The sequence below is a fragment of the Ovis aries genome, chromosome 21 (genome assembly GCF_016772045.2).
Source record: "Ovis aries strain OAR_USU_Benz2616 breed Rambouillet chromosome 21, ARS-UI_Ramb_v3.0, whole genome shotgun sequence".
In the NCBI taxonomy this organism is placed as follows: Eukaryota; Metazoa; Chordata; class Mammalia; order Artiodactyla; family Bovidae; genus Ovis; species Ovis aries.
In genome coordinates this window covers 33,520,002-33,536,737 of record NC_056074.1, presented here as the reverse complement: position 1 = coordinate 33,536,737, position 16,736 = coordinate 33,520,002, and the positions used below count along the sequence as shown (strand labels likewise).

The 16,736-nt window shown below is 42.8% G+C and overlaps 1 protein-coding gene across 2 annotated transcripts in view; it reads left to right on the top strand.

Moving 5' to 3' along the window:
* The window catches only part of PRDM10 (PR/SET domain 10), a 95,640-nt gene that overhangs the window by 37,628 nt on the left and 41,276 nt on the right, over nt 1-16,736 (top strand). For both annotated transcript variants that reach the window (XM_042237978.1, XM_004019550.5), the window contains exon 5: nt 16,091-16,316. In XM_042237978.1, coding sequence (XP_042093912.1) covers nt 16,091-16,316 — 226 coding nt within the window. The remainder of the gene's footprint in view (nt 1-16,090; nt 16,317-16,736) is intronic.

The window sequence follows — 16,736 nt, the reverse complement described above, 5'->3', positions numbered from 1 at the left end:
TCATGATGGCTAGTATGACTGCTATTCAGCTGTACCACTGAGTGTCATGAGTGATTATTAAGTAAGCTTTCTCATCAGTGAGCACTTTTGCTTTTCAGATGTCTTAGTAGGTGATTTGGATACTTCCATTTTATTTTATTATTACATTTTTAAATCAGCGGGACACTGTTATTCTGTTTTGTTTTTGACTATGCTGTGCAGCACGTGAAATCTTAGTTCCTCTATGAGGGACTGGGCCTGTGGCACCTGCAGTCAAAGTGCAGAGTTTCAGTCACTGGACTGCCAGGGAAGTCCTTGGATAATTAATTATATTTTAAAATTTGAAAAGTGAACAGTAGTTGGGTTAATATTGTTTATGGAATCTAGAGAAAACTAGGAGTCTTTGTCGTATCACTTACGGTTGAATTTATTCCTGATTACTGCTGCTGCTAAGTCGCTTCAGTCGTGTCCAACTCTGTGCGACCCCATAGATGGTAGTCCACCAGGCTTCCCCATGCCTGGGATTCTCCAGGCAAGAACACTGGAGTGGGTTACCATTTCCTTCTCCAATGCATGAAAGTGAGAAGTGAAAGTGAAGTCGCTCAGTCGTGTCTGACTCTTAGCGACCCCATGGACTGCAGCTCACCAGGTTCCTCCATCCATGGGATTTTCCAGGCAAGAGTACTGGAGTGGGGTGCCATTGCCTTCTCCGATTCCTGATTGCTAGTGACCTACAATTTTGTGAGAGCTGTCAACTTGCATGAGAGTTTGTCTTAGCACATTGGGGCTGCTAGAACAAAACATCATACGTAGCATGTGTGCCTTTGTTCAGTCGCTCAGTCATGTCCAACTCTTTCGATCCCGTGGACTGAAGCCCATCAGGCTCCTCTGTCCATAGGATTTCCCAGTCATGAATACTGGAGTGGGTTGCCGTTCCCTTCCGGATCTCCTGTGTCTCTTGCATTGGCGGGCAGATTCTTTACTGCTAAGCTACCTGGGAAGCTCCTGCCATGTACTGGGTGGATTATAAACAACAGAAATTTATTTCTCACAGTTCTGGAGTTTGCGAAGTCTAAGACCAAAGTGCCAATAGATTTGTTGTCTGGTGAGAACCCTCTTCTTATTCACAGATGGCTGACTTCTTGCTGTGCCCTCCATGGCAGACAGGGCGAGGCTGCCCTCTGGGGTCTTGTAGAAGGGCACTCTTCCCATTCATAGGGGCTCCACCCTCATGACCCAGTCACCTTTCAGAGGCCCCACCTCCTAACTTCCTCACACTGGGGATTAGATTTGGACATATGTATAAATTTGGGGAGACATAAATATTTTGTAGCAGAGTTGCTATTTTATTTTAATAATTTTATACTAATTAAGTATATTCTTGATAAAGACAAATCATGTTCATTTCTGTGAATATTTATTGACTCTACCAAACAAGCAATGGCTAGATTTAATTCAATTTTACATCTGAAGAGGAAAAACAAAATGAAATGCCTTTGTATTTCTAGATAATTAATTCATTTACCAATTTTTAGAGTAATGATTTTTTTTTTCATAAAAAAGTTGAAGCAATGCAAAAAAGAAAGTACATAAAAACCCAAACAATGTTTCTGCCCAGAAACATCCTCATTAACTTACAGTTGGTAACTATTATTCTAGACTTCTTTGGACATAAAACAGACAAAGAAAAACAGGGGAAAACTGTGCCCAAATGCTATTATTAATCTAAATACTTTAAACTTACTTTACTCATGTTTTCCTAACCTGTCTTGATCTCTGGTCCCCTCAGGCTTCACCTCCTGCTGTGATGACCTGACTCAGCACACTGACCCTTCCCCTGCTTCTCTCCCCCACTGTTTGGGATTAGTTGTGTTATTATTTATAACTAATACATTTCTGTTCTATTCAGTAACCACAGCTATTTAGAATTTTGCTCTATTATCTCCTGGCATTTACTTTTGTAGAAATCTTGAGTCTAATTTTGATTATTTTCCTCATTCCTTCTCTATCTTAATGCCTGTTTGAGTCTTTCTTTATTCTTGAAGTTTTTCTTTGAAGTCTAGTGACTTCACCAGCGCATGAATCAGAATTCCCTAGGACAGGGTGTGTCCTTTTGATAGATAGGTTAAGACTCTATTTTGGGAACATTTTCATCTATTAGATTTTTGAAGATCTTTTTAGTTTCATTTGATGTGTTCATTTTCCCAGGAATATCAATGTGAGTATATTGGTTTTACCTTCTGAACCTAACATTTCTCTGATCATTTTTATATCTATTCTTTTCCATTTTATTTGTGTAATTTTTTTTGTGTCCCTCATATTTCCTTATTGTGTTTTTAAGCTTTCTGATTAAATTATAACATATACATAGAAAAGTACCAAAAATTATAAGCAATAATGCAATGATATGAAGTAAGCATACTTTGTAACTAACACCCAGATTAAATAACAGAACACTGAAAAAGTGAAAGTGAAGTCACTCAGTTTTGTCCAACTCTTTGTGACCCCATGGACTGTAGCCTACCACACTCCTCCGTCCATGGGATTTTCCAGGCAAGAGTACTGGAGTGGGTTGCCATTTCCTTCTCCAGAGGATCTTCCCGACCCAGGGATCTCCTAAAGGCTTCCCAGCTGGTTCACGGTAAAGAATCTGCCTGCCAGTGCAGGAGATGCAAGAGATGAAGGTTCAATACCTGGGTCAGGAAGATCTCCTGGAGGAGGAAATGGCAACTCACTTCAGTATTCTTGCCTGGGAAGTTCCGTGAACAGAGGAATCTGGTGGGCTACAATCTGTGGGGTCAAAAAGAGTTGATACACACCCATAGACACACACCCCATCTCCTAAAATCCATCCTTATGCTTCCTGCTAATCACTGCTCCTTCCCTTCTCTTCAAAGGTTACACACCTTAGACTGGTTTTCCATGGTTTTGAACTTTATATAAATGGAATACCTTAGTATGGTTTCCTTTCTGTTTTGCTCTCTTGTGTAACATTGTGCCTGGGGGAGTCATGTAGTTCATGGCGTTTGGTGTGGCTGTGGTTATTTCTCCTTCTGTTTTTTTTTTTCTTTTTTTTTCTCCTTCTGTTTTTATAGCTGTATCGTGTTCGGTTTTATGAGTGTACCACAATTGATCCAGGAGTGTGATCCCACCTCTACTAAGTTCTTCAAGAGTTTCTTGTCTCTTTGCTTTCCCATGCTTCCCTGGTGGCTCAGCTGGTAAAGAATCTGCCCACAATGGGGGAGAACTGGGATCGATCCCTGGGCTGGGAAGATCCCCTGGAGAAGGGAAAGACTACCCGCTCCAGTATTCTGACCTGGAGAATTCCACGGGCTGTATAGTCCACGGGGTCACAAAGAGGTGGACAGGACTGAGCGACTTTCACTTTCACAACAACTTTCACTTGCTTTTCCATACACATTGTAGAATCAGCCTGGAAGTTTCCACCAAAGTCCTATGGGAAACTTACTGGCATTTCATTGTACCTATGGGTCAGTTGTGAAAAATTGACATTTTATTCAATATTAAGTCTTCTAATCTAGGAATATGTTCTATCCCTGAGTTTTATTTATCTATTTATTTTTAACATTTTTATAGAAATACAGTTGATTGGCAGTGTTGTGTGTCAGGTGTACAGCATGGTGATTCAGTTGCACATACATGTATAAATATGTGTATTCTTTTTTTCTTACATTCTCTTCCATTATATCTTATTATAAGCTATTGAATATAGGTCCCTGTGCTACACAGTAGGTCCTTGTTGGTTATCTATTTTATATATAGCAGTATCCCTGAGTTTTATTTTTTTATTTTTTTATTTTTTTTAGTTATTTATTTTTAAAATTTTAAAATCTTTAATTCTTACATGCGTTCCCAAACATGAACCCCCCTCCCACCTCCCTCCCCATAACATCTCTCTGGGTCATCCCCATGCACCAGCCCCAAGCATGCTGTATCCTGCGTCAGACATAGACTGGCGATTCAATTCTTACATGATAGTATACATGTTAGAATGTCATTCTCCCAAATCATCCCACCCTCTCCCTCTCCCTCTGAGTCCAAAAGTCCGTTATACACATCTGTGTCTCTTTCCCTGTCTTGCATACAGGGTCGTCATTGCCATCTTCCTAAATTCCATATATATGTGTTAGTATACTGTATTGGTGTTTGTCTTTCTGGCTTACTTCACTCTGTATAATCGGCTCCAGTTTCATCCATCTCATCAGAACTGATTCAAATGAATTCTTTTTAACGGCTGAGTAATGCTCCATTGTGTATATGTACCACAGCTTTCTTATCCATTCATCTGCTGATGGACATCTAGGTTGTTTCCATGTCCTGGCTATTATAAACAGTGCTGCGATGAACATTGGGGTACATGTGTCTCTTTCAATTCTGGTTTCCTCAGTGTGTATGCCCAGAAGTGGGATTGCTGGGTCCCTGAGTTTTAAATGAAAGTTCAAAAATTGTCTTATGGGTAGAGGTCTTTCAATAGATTTACTGTTAGATATTTGGTATCTTTTGATGGTTTTTTAAATTTTGGTATAATTTTTAAAATTTTCATTTTCTAAGTTACAGTTTGATTTTCTTGGTAAATAATTATGTTGTCTATGAATACTGACATTTTTACTTCTTTGCAGTCCTTATATCTTTTTTCCCTTTGGTTTTATTGAGATATAATTGACATACAGCAATGTATTATAAGCTTAAGATGTACAGCATAATGATTTGACTTACATGCATCATGAAACGGTTGCCACAGTAAGTTTACTGAACATCCATCATCTCCAAATTAAAAAAAAAAGAGAAAAAAAAACCTTTTTTTGGTGATGAGAACTCTTAGGATTTACTCTCTTAACTGCTTTTGTGTATAACACACAGCAGTGTTAATTTTATTTATCATGCTATTCATTACACTCCTAGTACTTACTTATTTTATAGGTGGAAGTTTGTATGTTTTGACCACCTTCATCCATTCCCCCTTCCCCGCACCCACCACCTCTGGTAACCACAAGTATGATCTCTTTTTCTATGAGTCTGTTTTTTTTTTTTTTTTTTAATTAGAATATAATTACTTGACAAAGTTATATTAGTTTCTGCTATACAACAACACGAATCAGCTCTATGTATAAATATATCCCCTCCCTCTTGAGCCTCCCTCCATCCCCCAATCCCACCCCTCTAGGTCATCACAGAGCACCACGCTGAGCTCCCTGTGCTCAGCTTGGGAACCTAGTAGGTTCCCAATGGCCGTCTGTTTTACACAAAGGGATGTATTTACGTCAATGCTACTCTCCCAGGTCTTCCTACCCTCTCCTTACCTGCTGTGTCCACAAGTCCAGTCTCTACGTCTGCATCTCTATTCCTGCCCTGCAAATATGTTCATCAGTAGCATTTTTCTAGACTCCACATATATGTGTTAGTACATGATATTTGTTTTTCTGTTTCTGACTTTCTTCACTCTGTATGGGAGGCTCTAGGTTCATCCACATCACTACAACTAATTCAATTTCATTCCTTTTTATGGTTGAGTAAGGCAATGGCACCCCACTCCAGTACTCTTGCCTGGAAGTTCCCACGGACGGAGGAGCCTGGTGGGCTGAAGTCCATGGGGTCGTAAGAGTCAGACACGACTGAGCGACTTCACTTTCACTTTTCACTTTCATGCATTGGAGAAGGAAATGGCAACCCACTCCAGTGTTCTTGCCTGGAGAATCCCAGGGACGGGGGAGCCTGATGGGCTGCCGTCTCTGGGGTCACACAGAGTCGGACACAACTGAAGTGACTTAGCAGCAGCAGCAGCAATATTCCATTGTATACACATACCACAGCTGCTTTACCCATTCATCTGTTGATGGACGTCTAGGTTGCTTCCATGTCCTGGCTATTGTAAATAGTGCTGCAATAAAAAAAAATACATATGTCTTCTTGAGTTGTGGTTTTCTCAGAGTATATGCCCAGGACTGGGATTGCTGGGTCATATGGTAGCGGTGTGTTTAGTTCCTGTTACACAACATAGTGATTTTTTTCTATATGTTTCATATATTCCATGATGTCTAGTTATAACATGTCACCATATAAAGATACTATGTACTGACTGTATTCCCCACACTGCACGTTTCAGACCCATGACTCATTTATTTTGCAGCTAGGAGTCTGTATCCCTTATTTTGCCACACCTATTTCTTTCCATCCCCCACCCTCTGCTACTCTAGTAACCATCTGTTTGTTCTCTGTCTGTAACTGTTTCTATTTTGTTATGTTTGCTCTTTTACGTCTTTCCTTTTTATTTCTTCTTTTGTTCCCCTTTGCTCTGCTGGCTAGGTTATGTTGCTCTGCTGGCTAGGTTACGCCTTTCGTTTTTATTTCTTCTTCTGTTCCCCTTTGCTCTGCTGGCTAGGATCTCCAATCCATTAGTGAATGCAGTTGGTGCTGGTAGATGTGTAGGTTTCTCATTTTCCTTCCTGATTGTAGAGGGAAAACTTTCACTACTTCACTATGAAGAATGATGTTTAGTGTCAGGATTTTTTTTTTTCCCTTGGGCTGTACCACATGGCACGTGGGATCTTAGTTCCCCAACCAGAGATTGAACCTTCGCCCCCTTCAGTGGAAGCATGGAGTCTTAACGGCTGGACCACCAGGGAAGTCCTCTCGTGCAGGCAGGATTTTTATAAAAAGAACACATTGATGAAGAAAGCTCCCTTTATGGTTTTTAATGAATGTTTATTATTGATTGATGTTGATTGTTATTCATGGATGTTGATTTTTACCAAATGCTTTTTTTAAACCTGTTGAGATTTTTCTCTTCATTGTTAATAGGGTAGATTATATTAATTGATATTTAAAAGTTAAATCATAGACTTCCCTAGTGGATCAGTTAGTAAAGAATCCACCTAAATATCTGCCTGCAATGTAGGAGACCGCAGTTCGATCCCTGGGTCAGAAAGATTCCCTGGAGAAGGAAGTGGCAACCCATTCCAGTATTCTTGCCTGGAGAATCCCAAGGATAGCGAAGCCTGGCTGGCTACAGTCCACTGGGGTCTCAAGACTCAGGCACAACTTAGTGACTAAGCCACCACCAAAAGTTAAGCCAGCCTTTCGTTCTATAATAAACTCCTTTTCTTGTATGTCTGGATTTGGTTTGCTGATATTTTGTTTGGGGTTTTATGTTTTTATTCACTAGTTCATTGTATTTTTAACCACTTTATTTGATTTTTTTTTCTTTTAAAGTAGCTTTCATCTTGATGATATTTTTTTCTTTTAATAACATCCTGGAAAGCTGTATCATCATTTTTGTTGGCTTTACAGTGTTCTATTATGGGGATTTACTATCATTCATATTCTTGAACTATTGTTTGTATCAGTTTAGTCACTCAGTTGTGTCTTTCTCTTGGTGACCCCATGGACTGCAGCATGCCAGGCTTCCCTGTGCTTCACCAACTCCCGGAGCTTGCTCAAGCTCATGTCCATTGACTTGGTGATGCCATCCAACCATCTCATCCTCTGTCATCCCCTTCTTCTCCTGCCTTCAGTATTTTCCAGGATCAGTCTTTTCCAATGAATCAGTTCTTTGCATCAGGTATCCATAGTATTGGAGCTTCAGCTTCAGCATCAGTCCTTCCAATGAACATTCAGGACTGATTTCCTTTAGGATGGACTGGTTTGATCTGCTTGCAGTCCAAGTGATTCTCAAGAGTCTTCTCTAACACTGCAGTTCAAAAGCATTAATTCTTTGGCACTCAGCTTTCTTTACAGTCCAAGTCTCACATCCATACATGACTACTGGAAAAACCATAGTCTTGACTAGATGGACCTTTGTCGGCAAAGTAATGTCTCTGCTTTTTAATATGCTGTCTAGGTTGCTCATAGCTTTTCTTCCAAGGAGCAAGCATCTTTTAATTTCATGGCTGCAGTTACCATCTGCAGTGATTTTGGAGCCCAAGAAAATAAAGTCTGTCACTGTTTCCATTGTTTCCCCATCTATTTGCTGTGAAGTGATGGGACCAGATGCTATGATCTTCGTTTTTTGAATGTTGAGTTTTAAGCCAGCTTTTTCACTCACCTCTTTCACTTTCATCAAGAGGCTCTTTAGTTTCTCTTCACTTTCTGCCATAAGGGTGGTGTCATCTGCATATCTGAGGTTATTGATATTTCTCCCGGAAGTCTTGATTCCAGCTTGTGCTTCATCCAGCCTGGCATTTCACATGACGTACTCTGCACATAAGTTAAAAAGCAGGGTGACAGTAGACAGCCTTTCCAGATTTGGAACCAGTCTGTCATTCCGTGTCCAGTTCTAATTTTTGCTTCTTGACCTGCATACAAGTTTCTCAGGAGGCAGGTCAGGTGGTCTGGTATTCCCACCTCTTGAAGAATTTTCCAGTTTGTTGTGATCTACACAGTCAAAGGCTTTGGTATAATCAATAAAGCAGAAGTAGATGCTTTTCTGGGACTCTTGTTTTTTTTCTGTGATCCAACGAGTGTTGCCAATTGAATCTGTGGTTCCTCTGCCTTTTCTAAACCCAGCTCGAACATCTGGAAGTTCATGGTTCACATACTGTTGAAGCCTGGCTTGGAGAATTTAGAGCATTCACTAGTGTGTGAGATGAGTGCAATTGTGCGGTAATTTGAACATTCTTTGGCATTGCCCTTCTTTGGCATTGGAATGAAAACTGACCTTGTCCAGTCCTGTGGCCACTGCTGAGTTTTCCAAATTTGCTGGCATACTGAGTGTAGCACTTTCACAGCATCATCGTTTTAGGATTTGAGATAGCTCAACTGGAATTCCATCACCTCCACTGACTTTGTTCATAGTGATGCTTCCTAAGGCCCACTTGACTTTGCATTCCAGGATATCTGGCTCTAGGTGAGTGATCACACCATTGTGATCATGGTTATCTGGGTCATGAAGATCTTTTTTGTATAGTTCTTCTGTGCTTTCTTGCCACCTCTTCTTAATATCTTCTTCTTCTGTTAGGTCCATACCATTTCAGTCCTTTATTGTGCCCATCTTTGCATGAAATGTTCCCTTGGTATCTCTAATTTTCTTGAAGAGATCTCTAGTCTTTCCCATTCTATTGTTTTCCTCTATTTCTTTGCACTGATCACTGAGGAAGGCTTTCTTATTTCTCTTTGCTGTTCTTTGGAACTCTGCATTCAAATGGGTATATCTTTCCTTTTCTTCTTTGCTTTTCACTTCTCTTCTTTTCACAGCTATTTGTAAGGTCTCCTCAGACAACCATTTTGTCTTTTTGCATTTCATTTTCTTGGGGATGGTCTTGATCACTGCCTCCTATACAGGTAGAGGAACCTCTGTCTATAGTTCTTTAGGCACACTGACTATCAGTTCTAATCCCTTGAATCTATTTGTCACTTCCACTGTATAATTGTAAGGGATTTGATTTAGGTCATATCTAAGTGGTCTAGTGGTTTTCCCTACTTTCTTCGATTTAAGTCTGTATTTTACAATAAGGAGTTATTGCAAATCTGAGCCACAGTCAGTTCCTGGTCTTGTTTTTGCTAACTGTATAGAGCTTCTCCATCTTTGGCTGTGAAGACTATAATCAATCTGATTTCGGTATTGACCATCTGGTGATGTCCATGTGTAGAGTCTTCTCTTGTGTTTTTGGAAGAGGGTGTTTGCTGTGACCAGTGTACTCTCTTGGAGAACTCTGTTAGCCTTTGCCCTGCTTCATTCCTTACTCCAAGGCCAAATTTACCTGTTACTCCAGTTATCTCTTGACTTCCTACTTTTGCATTCCAGTCCCCTATGGAATGCATGATGAAAAGGACATCTTTTTTGGGTGTTAATTCTAGAAGGTCTTGTACATCATCATAGAATGGTTCAACTTCAGCTTCTTCAGCATTATTGGTTGGGGCTTAGGCTTGGATTACTGTGATATTGAATGGTTTGCCTTGGACACAGAGATCATTCTGTCATTTTTGAGATTGTATCCAAGTACTACATTTTGGACTCTTTTGTTGCCTATGAGAGCTACTCCTTTTCTGCTAAAGGATTCTTGCCCACAGTAGTAGATATAATGGTCATCTGAATTAAATTTGCCCATTCCAGTCCATCTTAGTTCACTGATTCTTAAAATGTCGATTGTTTGTATATGTAGGTTCTTTCTCTCTGTCTTCCTTTCTTTCTTTTCTGCTAGTGTGCCGAACGCTCTCATAGATGTCATATCAAATTATTTCCTTAGAGTAAATTCTCCAAAGAGAAATGATAGAGACTAGAGATATTCACATTTTAAATTATTTAAGAACCAAGATTTTTGTAAAAGTGAAGAAAGATACAGATATGAAAATCTCACAAGTTAAATAAAAAGTTTGAATCCTAAATTTGAATTAGAATATCAGTATAAACTGAGGATATTTTTTCTCTTAAAAAATAGGTTTTCTAATTCTGTCCACTGAAAAGATTTGGATGTAGTCATCAGTCCAGCAGCAATGATTCTATGTGGTGTCTAAATATAGCTTCCCAATAAGAGGAATCAGGGCTACTTAGAAAAATGCCAGATTCTTGCTCTGGGGCTGGAGATGTACCTGAAACATCTACCTGAAACATCCTGTCTTATCAGAATGAAAGGAAGCAAATTCTGATAAAAATTTCTCTTCAGGGTCCTGGGAAAAGAACTCAAGATGTAACTGAAGAGGCCAAAATGGGTGTACAATTTGACCCATTAAAAAGGAAAAATATCTCCAATAGATTGAAACACATTATGTATATTTAAAACCCACAAGTTCATACTGATAGGAAAAGAAATACTCTTTGGTCACTTTTTCAGGATGCTAGGAGACCACAGTGTTATTGGGAAAAGTGGTAAGTGATGGGCACAAATCCAGCCTTTCCCCTGGAATATCCTCGCTTGATGAGGGAAATTTCATTAAGGAAGCATCCAGCTAATAAGTGAAAGGGGATGATTGGCTTAGAGCATCACCATTTCTCATCTCCTGTCATCAGGAAAAAGCTGAGGAGGCACTTTGTAGTGAATGGACCAGCTCACCCCCCTGAACACTGTTGACATCACTACAAAGAGAGAGCATTCTTTATAGGGTTCCTGGTCTTGTGTGCCTCCTCTTGTGTTTACCACATAGGAGGTATTCCTCGTCCTCCCCCCAAAGGAAAGCTGAATCTGATCGAGTCTCTAGGCTTCACTGCCAGTGACTAGGAGGCACAGTCAACAAGGCGGAACAAGTTATAAGGCCACAAGGATGCAGTCAGCACAGTCTACACTGTGAGGAGCAGACAAATTGCAGAGAAAAAGAGAGAAAGAAAACTTACTGATTAAAGGAGACTTCAGAGACGTATCAGTCAGGTGCAGTAGGCAGACCTTGTTTGGGTTCTGACATGAACGATCCTATTGTAAAAAAGAAAAAAATATGAGACAGTTGGGGGAACTCCTAACAATAACCAGATATTTGATGATATTAAGGAGTGATTTTTTTTTTTTAGGTATGATAATAAAATATAAAAGTCCTTTTTAAAAAAAGAGTTATCTACTGAACTACTTAGAGATGAAAGTGTATAGTGTTTGAAGTTTGCTTCAAAACAATCCAGTGAGGGGGAAATTGGGTGGGTGAACTGTTGAAGAGAGGTGAGCCATAAGTTGATAATTTTTGAAGCTGAGTGACTGGTGGATAACATCTATTACACTGTTCTCTCTGTTTGAGATATGTTTGAAATTTATAAGTATCAATGGGAAAGTTATTTTGATAGGGCTTTCAAATTGCGTCTCCGATACTGAAAAAGTTTACGTTCCCACCAACAATATATGAGCTCTCCCATTTCCATACTGGCTATTTGCATTCTTTTAAAATTGTGCCAATCTGATAAGCAAAGTGGCATTTTGTTGTTTTAATATTAAGGTGTCGTTTTGATTAGAGGTTTTGTTGCCATTTGCACCTCAAAGGGCCCTTCATCTCCTCCCATCTCCTGAAACAGCCTGCCTGTTTCATGCTTTGCACAAAAGAAAAGTTGTGCTCAGACAGTTCTGTGAGCCCAGCATTACAGACGCTGTCGCCACTGCCTTGCCTCTCTTTACTGCAGTTTCCTTTCAACCGGCACGATTTTTATTTCCGGCTGTAACACCTCAGTGATCATCAGTTTATTCTGTGACCTGGATAAATTCTGCATAGAAAGCTGGAGTGCAGATTTAACATAGATGATAGGAGCTTTTTTTTCTTTTATCCTTAGCAAAAAGGTTCCTGTTACCAGTTGTCTTTTGCGGTAGCGACATCCACGTGAAGCCTTGTTCACAGATGCATTCCCCCATCCGTAAGGAAGCATGGAGCTCCTAGACTAGAAGCGCAGTCTGTGCTTTGTTTCTGAGCAAGGGCGTGTGTGACTCCCCACACACTGTGAGGAAAACATGCTGCCCTCATGATTGGCCTCAGCAGGAACCCAGAGCATTCTGTTGTGTTTGCTGCCGTCCAGCGTCGTTTCATAGTTCTCTCTCAGATAAATTGTGTCCTGCAGCGCGTGATGTCATTTCAGAAATAATTACCGAGAGTGATGCTAAGTGGGAAGGAGAAAGTATACCATGACTTTAACAAATTCCTTTTCCTCTCCCACGTTTTATGGTGCGTGACAACATGCAGGGGCGTACTCTATCTTTGTTACTATTCTTTCCCTCCAAGTGGAGTTGACACCCACGGCTCCCCGCCCTGCTGCCTGGCTGTTGCCTCAGGAGCAGGTGTGTTAGCTTGTTGCTTGGCCCACAAGGTGTGTGTGCTGTTTACCTCCTCCTCGAACAGACCCCACGCTGCAGAGGCCATTGTGAGGCAGTGGGAAAGCCAGGCCAAATGAGGGTGTGCATTTCATCTCTGCCTCTCAGGAGCTGGTGGTAAAATGATTTGGCCTCAAAGGAGCTTAGATGTATGCCTGGCACCCAGTGAATGGCAGCTGAATTTGAATTATTAATTAAACAAATCTGTAACATATGCCTTCTGTGTGTTAAGGTCCAGGCTGTCTGATATACACAGTTCTTACCTACAAATTGATGATCAGCCATGCTTTTCACCAGTAACTCTCATGATTCTGGTGTATGTTCTATCTGTGTGTAGAGTATCAGTTCTCTTTCAATGGTCCCCCACCTTTTTGGCACCAGGGACCTGTTTCCTAGAAGACAGTTTTTCTACAGACCCAGAAGGGGGACGGTTTCAGAATGATTCAAGCACATCCCATTTACTGTGCGCTTGATTTCTCTTACTATTGCATCAGATCCACCTCAGATCATCAGGCATTAGATCCTGGAGGCTGGGAATCCCTGCTCTAGATACTGCTGAAGCCTTCCAGCCTTTTTCTTGCCACAGCCTTTGAGGAGAGTTGCAGCCTGGGGATGAGGAGGTTGTCGCTCTGTTTTAATGTCAGCTTTTCAGCAGTGGCGAGAAGCCAGCAGTAACTTGCCTGACCACAGTCTTTCTAGCAGCATCAGTTGGTAAAAAATAACATCGCAGCTTCACAGGAGTAACTCTCAATTGCTGATTTTATTCTTTCAGGTCAGCTCTGCAAAGAGATGAAGAATTTATGAGGAGTGGAGGTGGATGTATGCTTTGGTTTGCTCAGTGTGTGATAACATTCATCCCTAACGCTGGCATAGAATTTAAGTGGCTCAAACCTAAGCGTGATACCAGAGCTGCGCTCTAAGATAGCAAGCGGGAGCTGAGCAAGTGAGGACCCAGAGGGGTGGCAGACGGAGTTTCATGGCCAGAAGTCCCTGCTCTTTTTTCCTTGTTGAGACCTCACCCCAGTGGGCATTTTCTTGTTTCTATTGAAGCTGAAGCAGGAGCATGTCCCAGAATCGTGTCCTCCTGTCGACAATTGTACAAGGCCCTGAGCTGCAGGTGGAATATCACAAATGAGTCTGGGCTTCTGGGCTGAGTGAGTGCACAGTTCAAACATGCAGGTGCTGTTTGAGGCAGCTGATCTTATCTGCCTTCTTCAGCCTGAGGGTTTCTCATGTTGGGCAGTGACCTTTAATTGCCAGAGCAGGTCAGATTCTGTAAACGCCCACAATACTGTTTCTTCATGGAGTTTAAGAAGTTCTTAGACGTAGATGCACAACTGAAAACGTACTTTTCTGTGACGATCGGCAGAGTCCCTTTTGATGCCCAGAGACATCCTTTCCAAAGGGCCAACCGCCTCTCCACAACCTGACCTCCCCTGCCCACCTGCCATGTGCCCAGCAGCCTGTTAGGGCTGTAGAGGAAACACGTGCTGTTGCTTCGGTCCTTAAAGGACTTATGATAATAATAATCTATGATTAATAGTAAATGCTACTAAATACTGGACACTACTACTGGCCTCATGCACACATCATTTCATTTAATCCTAATGTCCTTTTTACAGATAAAGAAACACAGGTTCAGAGAAGTTTGTTCACTTGCCGAGTAGTGGAGCCAGGAGTTTAATCCAAATCTGTCTGACTCCAAAGCCTGTGGTCTCCGGCCCTGTGGTGCAGTTGGAGTGGCAAGCTGGACTCACGTGAAAATGCACACAAATGGGCAATGGAAACCAAGCTGGGGGGGCAGCCAAGGTGTGAGATGTGAGAACCAAGGTTCTGAAGGATCTTGCCTGGCTGGAAGAACGGAAGAGGCGGTACAATGAAATTTTGTAGGGATAAATTGCCATTTAAGTAAAAATCCACTGTTTAAGTCCTAAGCAGAAGATAGGGGTTCCTTATACTCTGTGAGGGGACAGCTAGGCACAGGGGTCTTGGGGACCTACAGGGTCCTGATGGAGCAGCACTAGGAAGTGGCCGTCTTCAGTGAGCGCAGGTGCAGGCTGGTGGGGATCCACTGAGGGCTGAATGGACAGAACAAGATCCTGAGGGATCTGGATGATTTGCCTCATGAGAAATGAGTCCATGACCTAGGGGTTTTCGTCTTGAAGTCCTGGAGGAGCTGTCTTCATGTGGCAGAGGGGTGGACTTACTTGGTCTAACTCGAGAGGAAATTTGGGGGGCTCTTGACCCCCCCGGTAACATTCCTGAGCTATTTCGGAACCATTTGGGCTGCCTGGTGGGCTGGATGGTATTGTCAGGTGGACTTCTGTGACTGCAGATGTACAGGAGAGAGGGCAGAGATGGTTCCTGGAGAGGTGGAAGAGGACAGGGTTTAGGAGATTGCCTAAAGGGAAGAGCGAGCATTCTAGGGGAGGAAAGATCCAGGCAAGGGAAGTAGCTTGAGTATGACTGATGGTGCTAATGGGGCAGGAGAAATACCCTTGCATAAGAGGGCCTGGATGGTGTATAACCCCAGGTGAGGACTCTCAAGGCAACATTATTTTCTTCCAGCATATTTGGTAAAGTGGCATTAATCTAATCTATGACATAAACCATGTCTTATTTGCAAAAGATAATTTCAGCATGATGAACCAAGTAGGCATCTCTTTTCTTAAGGTCAAAGTCAAACCTTGACCTCTCTGGAGTGTGTGAAAGTGCGCCTATACCCACTGAATTTTGCCCCCTGCATCTTGCACCGCATGTAAAGTTCTAGAGCCACATGGTTGCAGGCCGGTCAGGTCTTTACCTGCAGTAGGGTGTGGCTACCTGCAGAGGCAGGAGAGCCCTACCCAGAACCAAGATGTTGCAGCTGATGGTATCACACATGCTCCAGGAGGGTGTGGAAGGGTTTGTTACATTCGTATTTGAAGTCTCCGGGGACGCAGGGCAGGCCTCTCAAGCAAGTTTAGAAAGGCTGAGAGAGTGAGGAGGTGGGACTTAAAGTGAAGGGTGGAGTCAACATGAGGGTCCTCAGCCCTCTGGCAGGGGCTTGTGAGGTTTGAAACTCTTGCTGACATGAAAGGAGCCCAGATGTGAGACAGAAACAGCAAAAATGAAAACAGATTCCTCATTACTGTCCATAGATAGGCCTTTCTGCACGGCCTCAGAGGGAGCTGGTGAGAAGAGTGTGTGCGTGTGTGTTAGTTGCTCAGTTGTGTCCGACCCTTTGTGACCCCATGGACTGTAGCCCCCCAGGCTCCTCTGTCTGTGGGGTTTCCCAGGCAAGAATACTGGAGTGCCTTCCATTAAAAGCTTGTGTTCTGTGTGTCCGGGTTCCCTCCGACCCCACGTGGGCTGTGCTGACATTGTGATTAAACCTTGTCCAGGCCTCGCTGCCGGTGCACAACCAGGTGTTACCCTCAATTGAGAGTGTGGATGGCTCGGACCCTCTGGCGACTCTGCAGAACCCCATGGCCAGACTGGAGGCCAAGGAGGAGGAGGACGAGGATGAGGACGAGGATTCTGAGGATGAGGAGGAGGAAGACGGGGAGGACACTGACCTGGACGACTGGGAACCTGACCCGCCTCGGCCCTTCGACCCCCACGACTTGTGTAAGCGGAGCTGCTTCTCGGGCGCAGGGTGGGCCCCTCTGCTAGGGCTCCCAGTGCAAACTCTGCTGTCTCTCCGAAGGCGCCCTTTCCCGTCATCCTCGGGCAGCCGGGGAGGGAGGGCCCTTTCCCGCCATCCGCGGCAGCCGGGGAGGGAGGGCCCTTTCCTGTCGTCCTCGGGCGGCCGGGGAGGGAGGTGCTGGCTGCTGCTAGAGCTCCGATCACATCCACGAGTGGCTGCCGGAGGAAGCAGGGCAGCCTGCTGGGGTCACAGGGGCTGGGGCTGGGTCAGGACCCAGCCTCAGCCTCTGATATCAGAGCTCCAGCTGCCAGGCCATGATGGTGTCCAGTCCCGGCAGATCCGGCCATTCCTTCTTTCACGTTTGCTTCACCTCTCTTCGTACCAACCTTAAAAAATGCCTG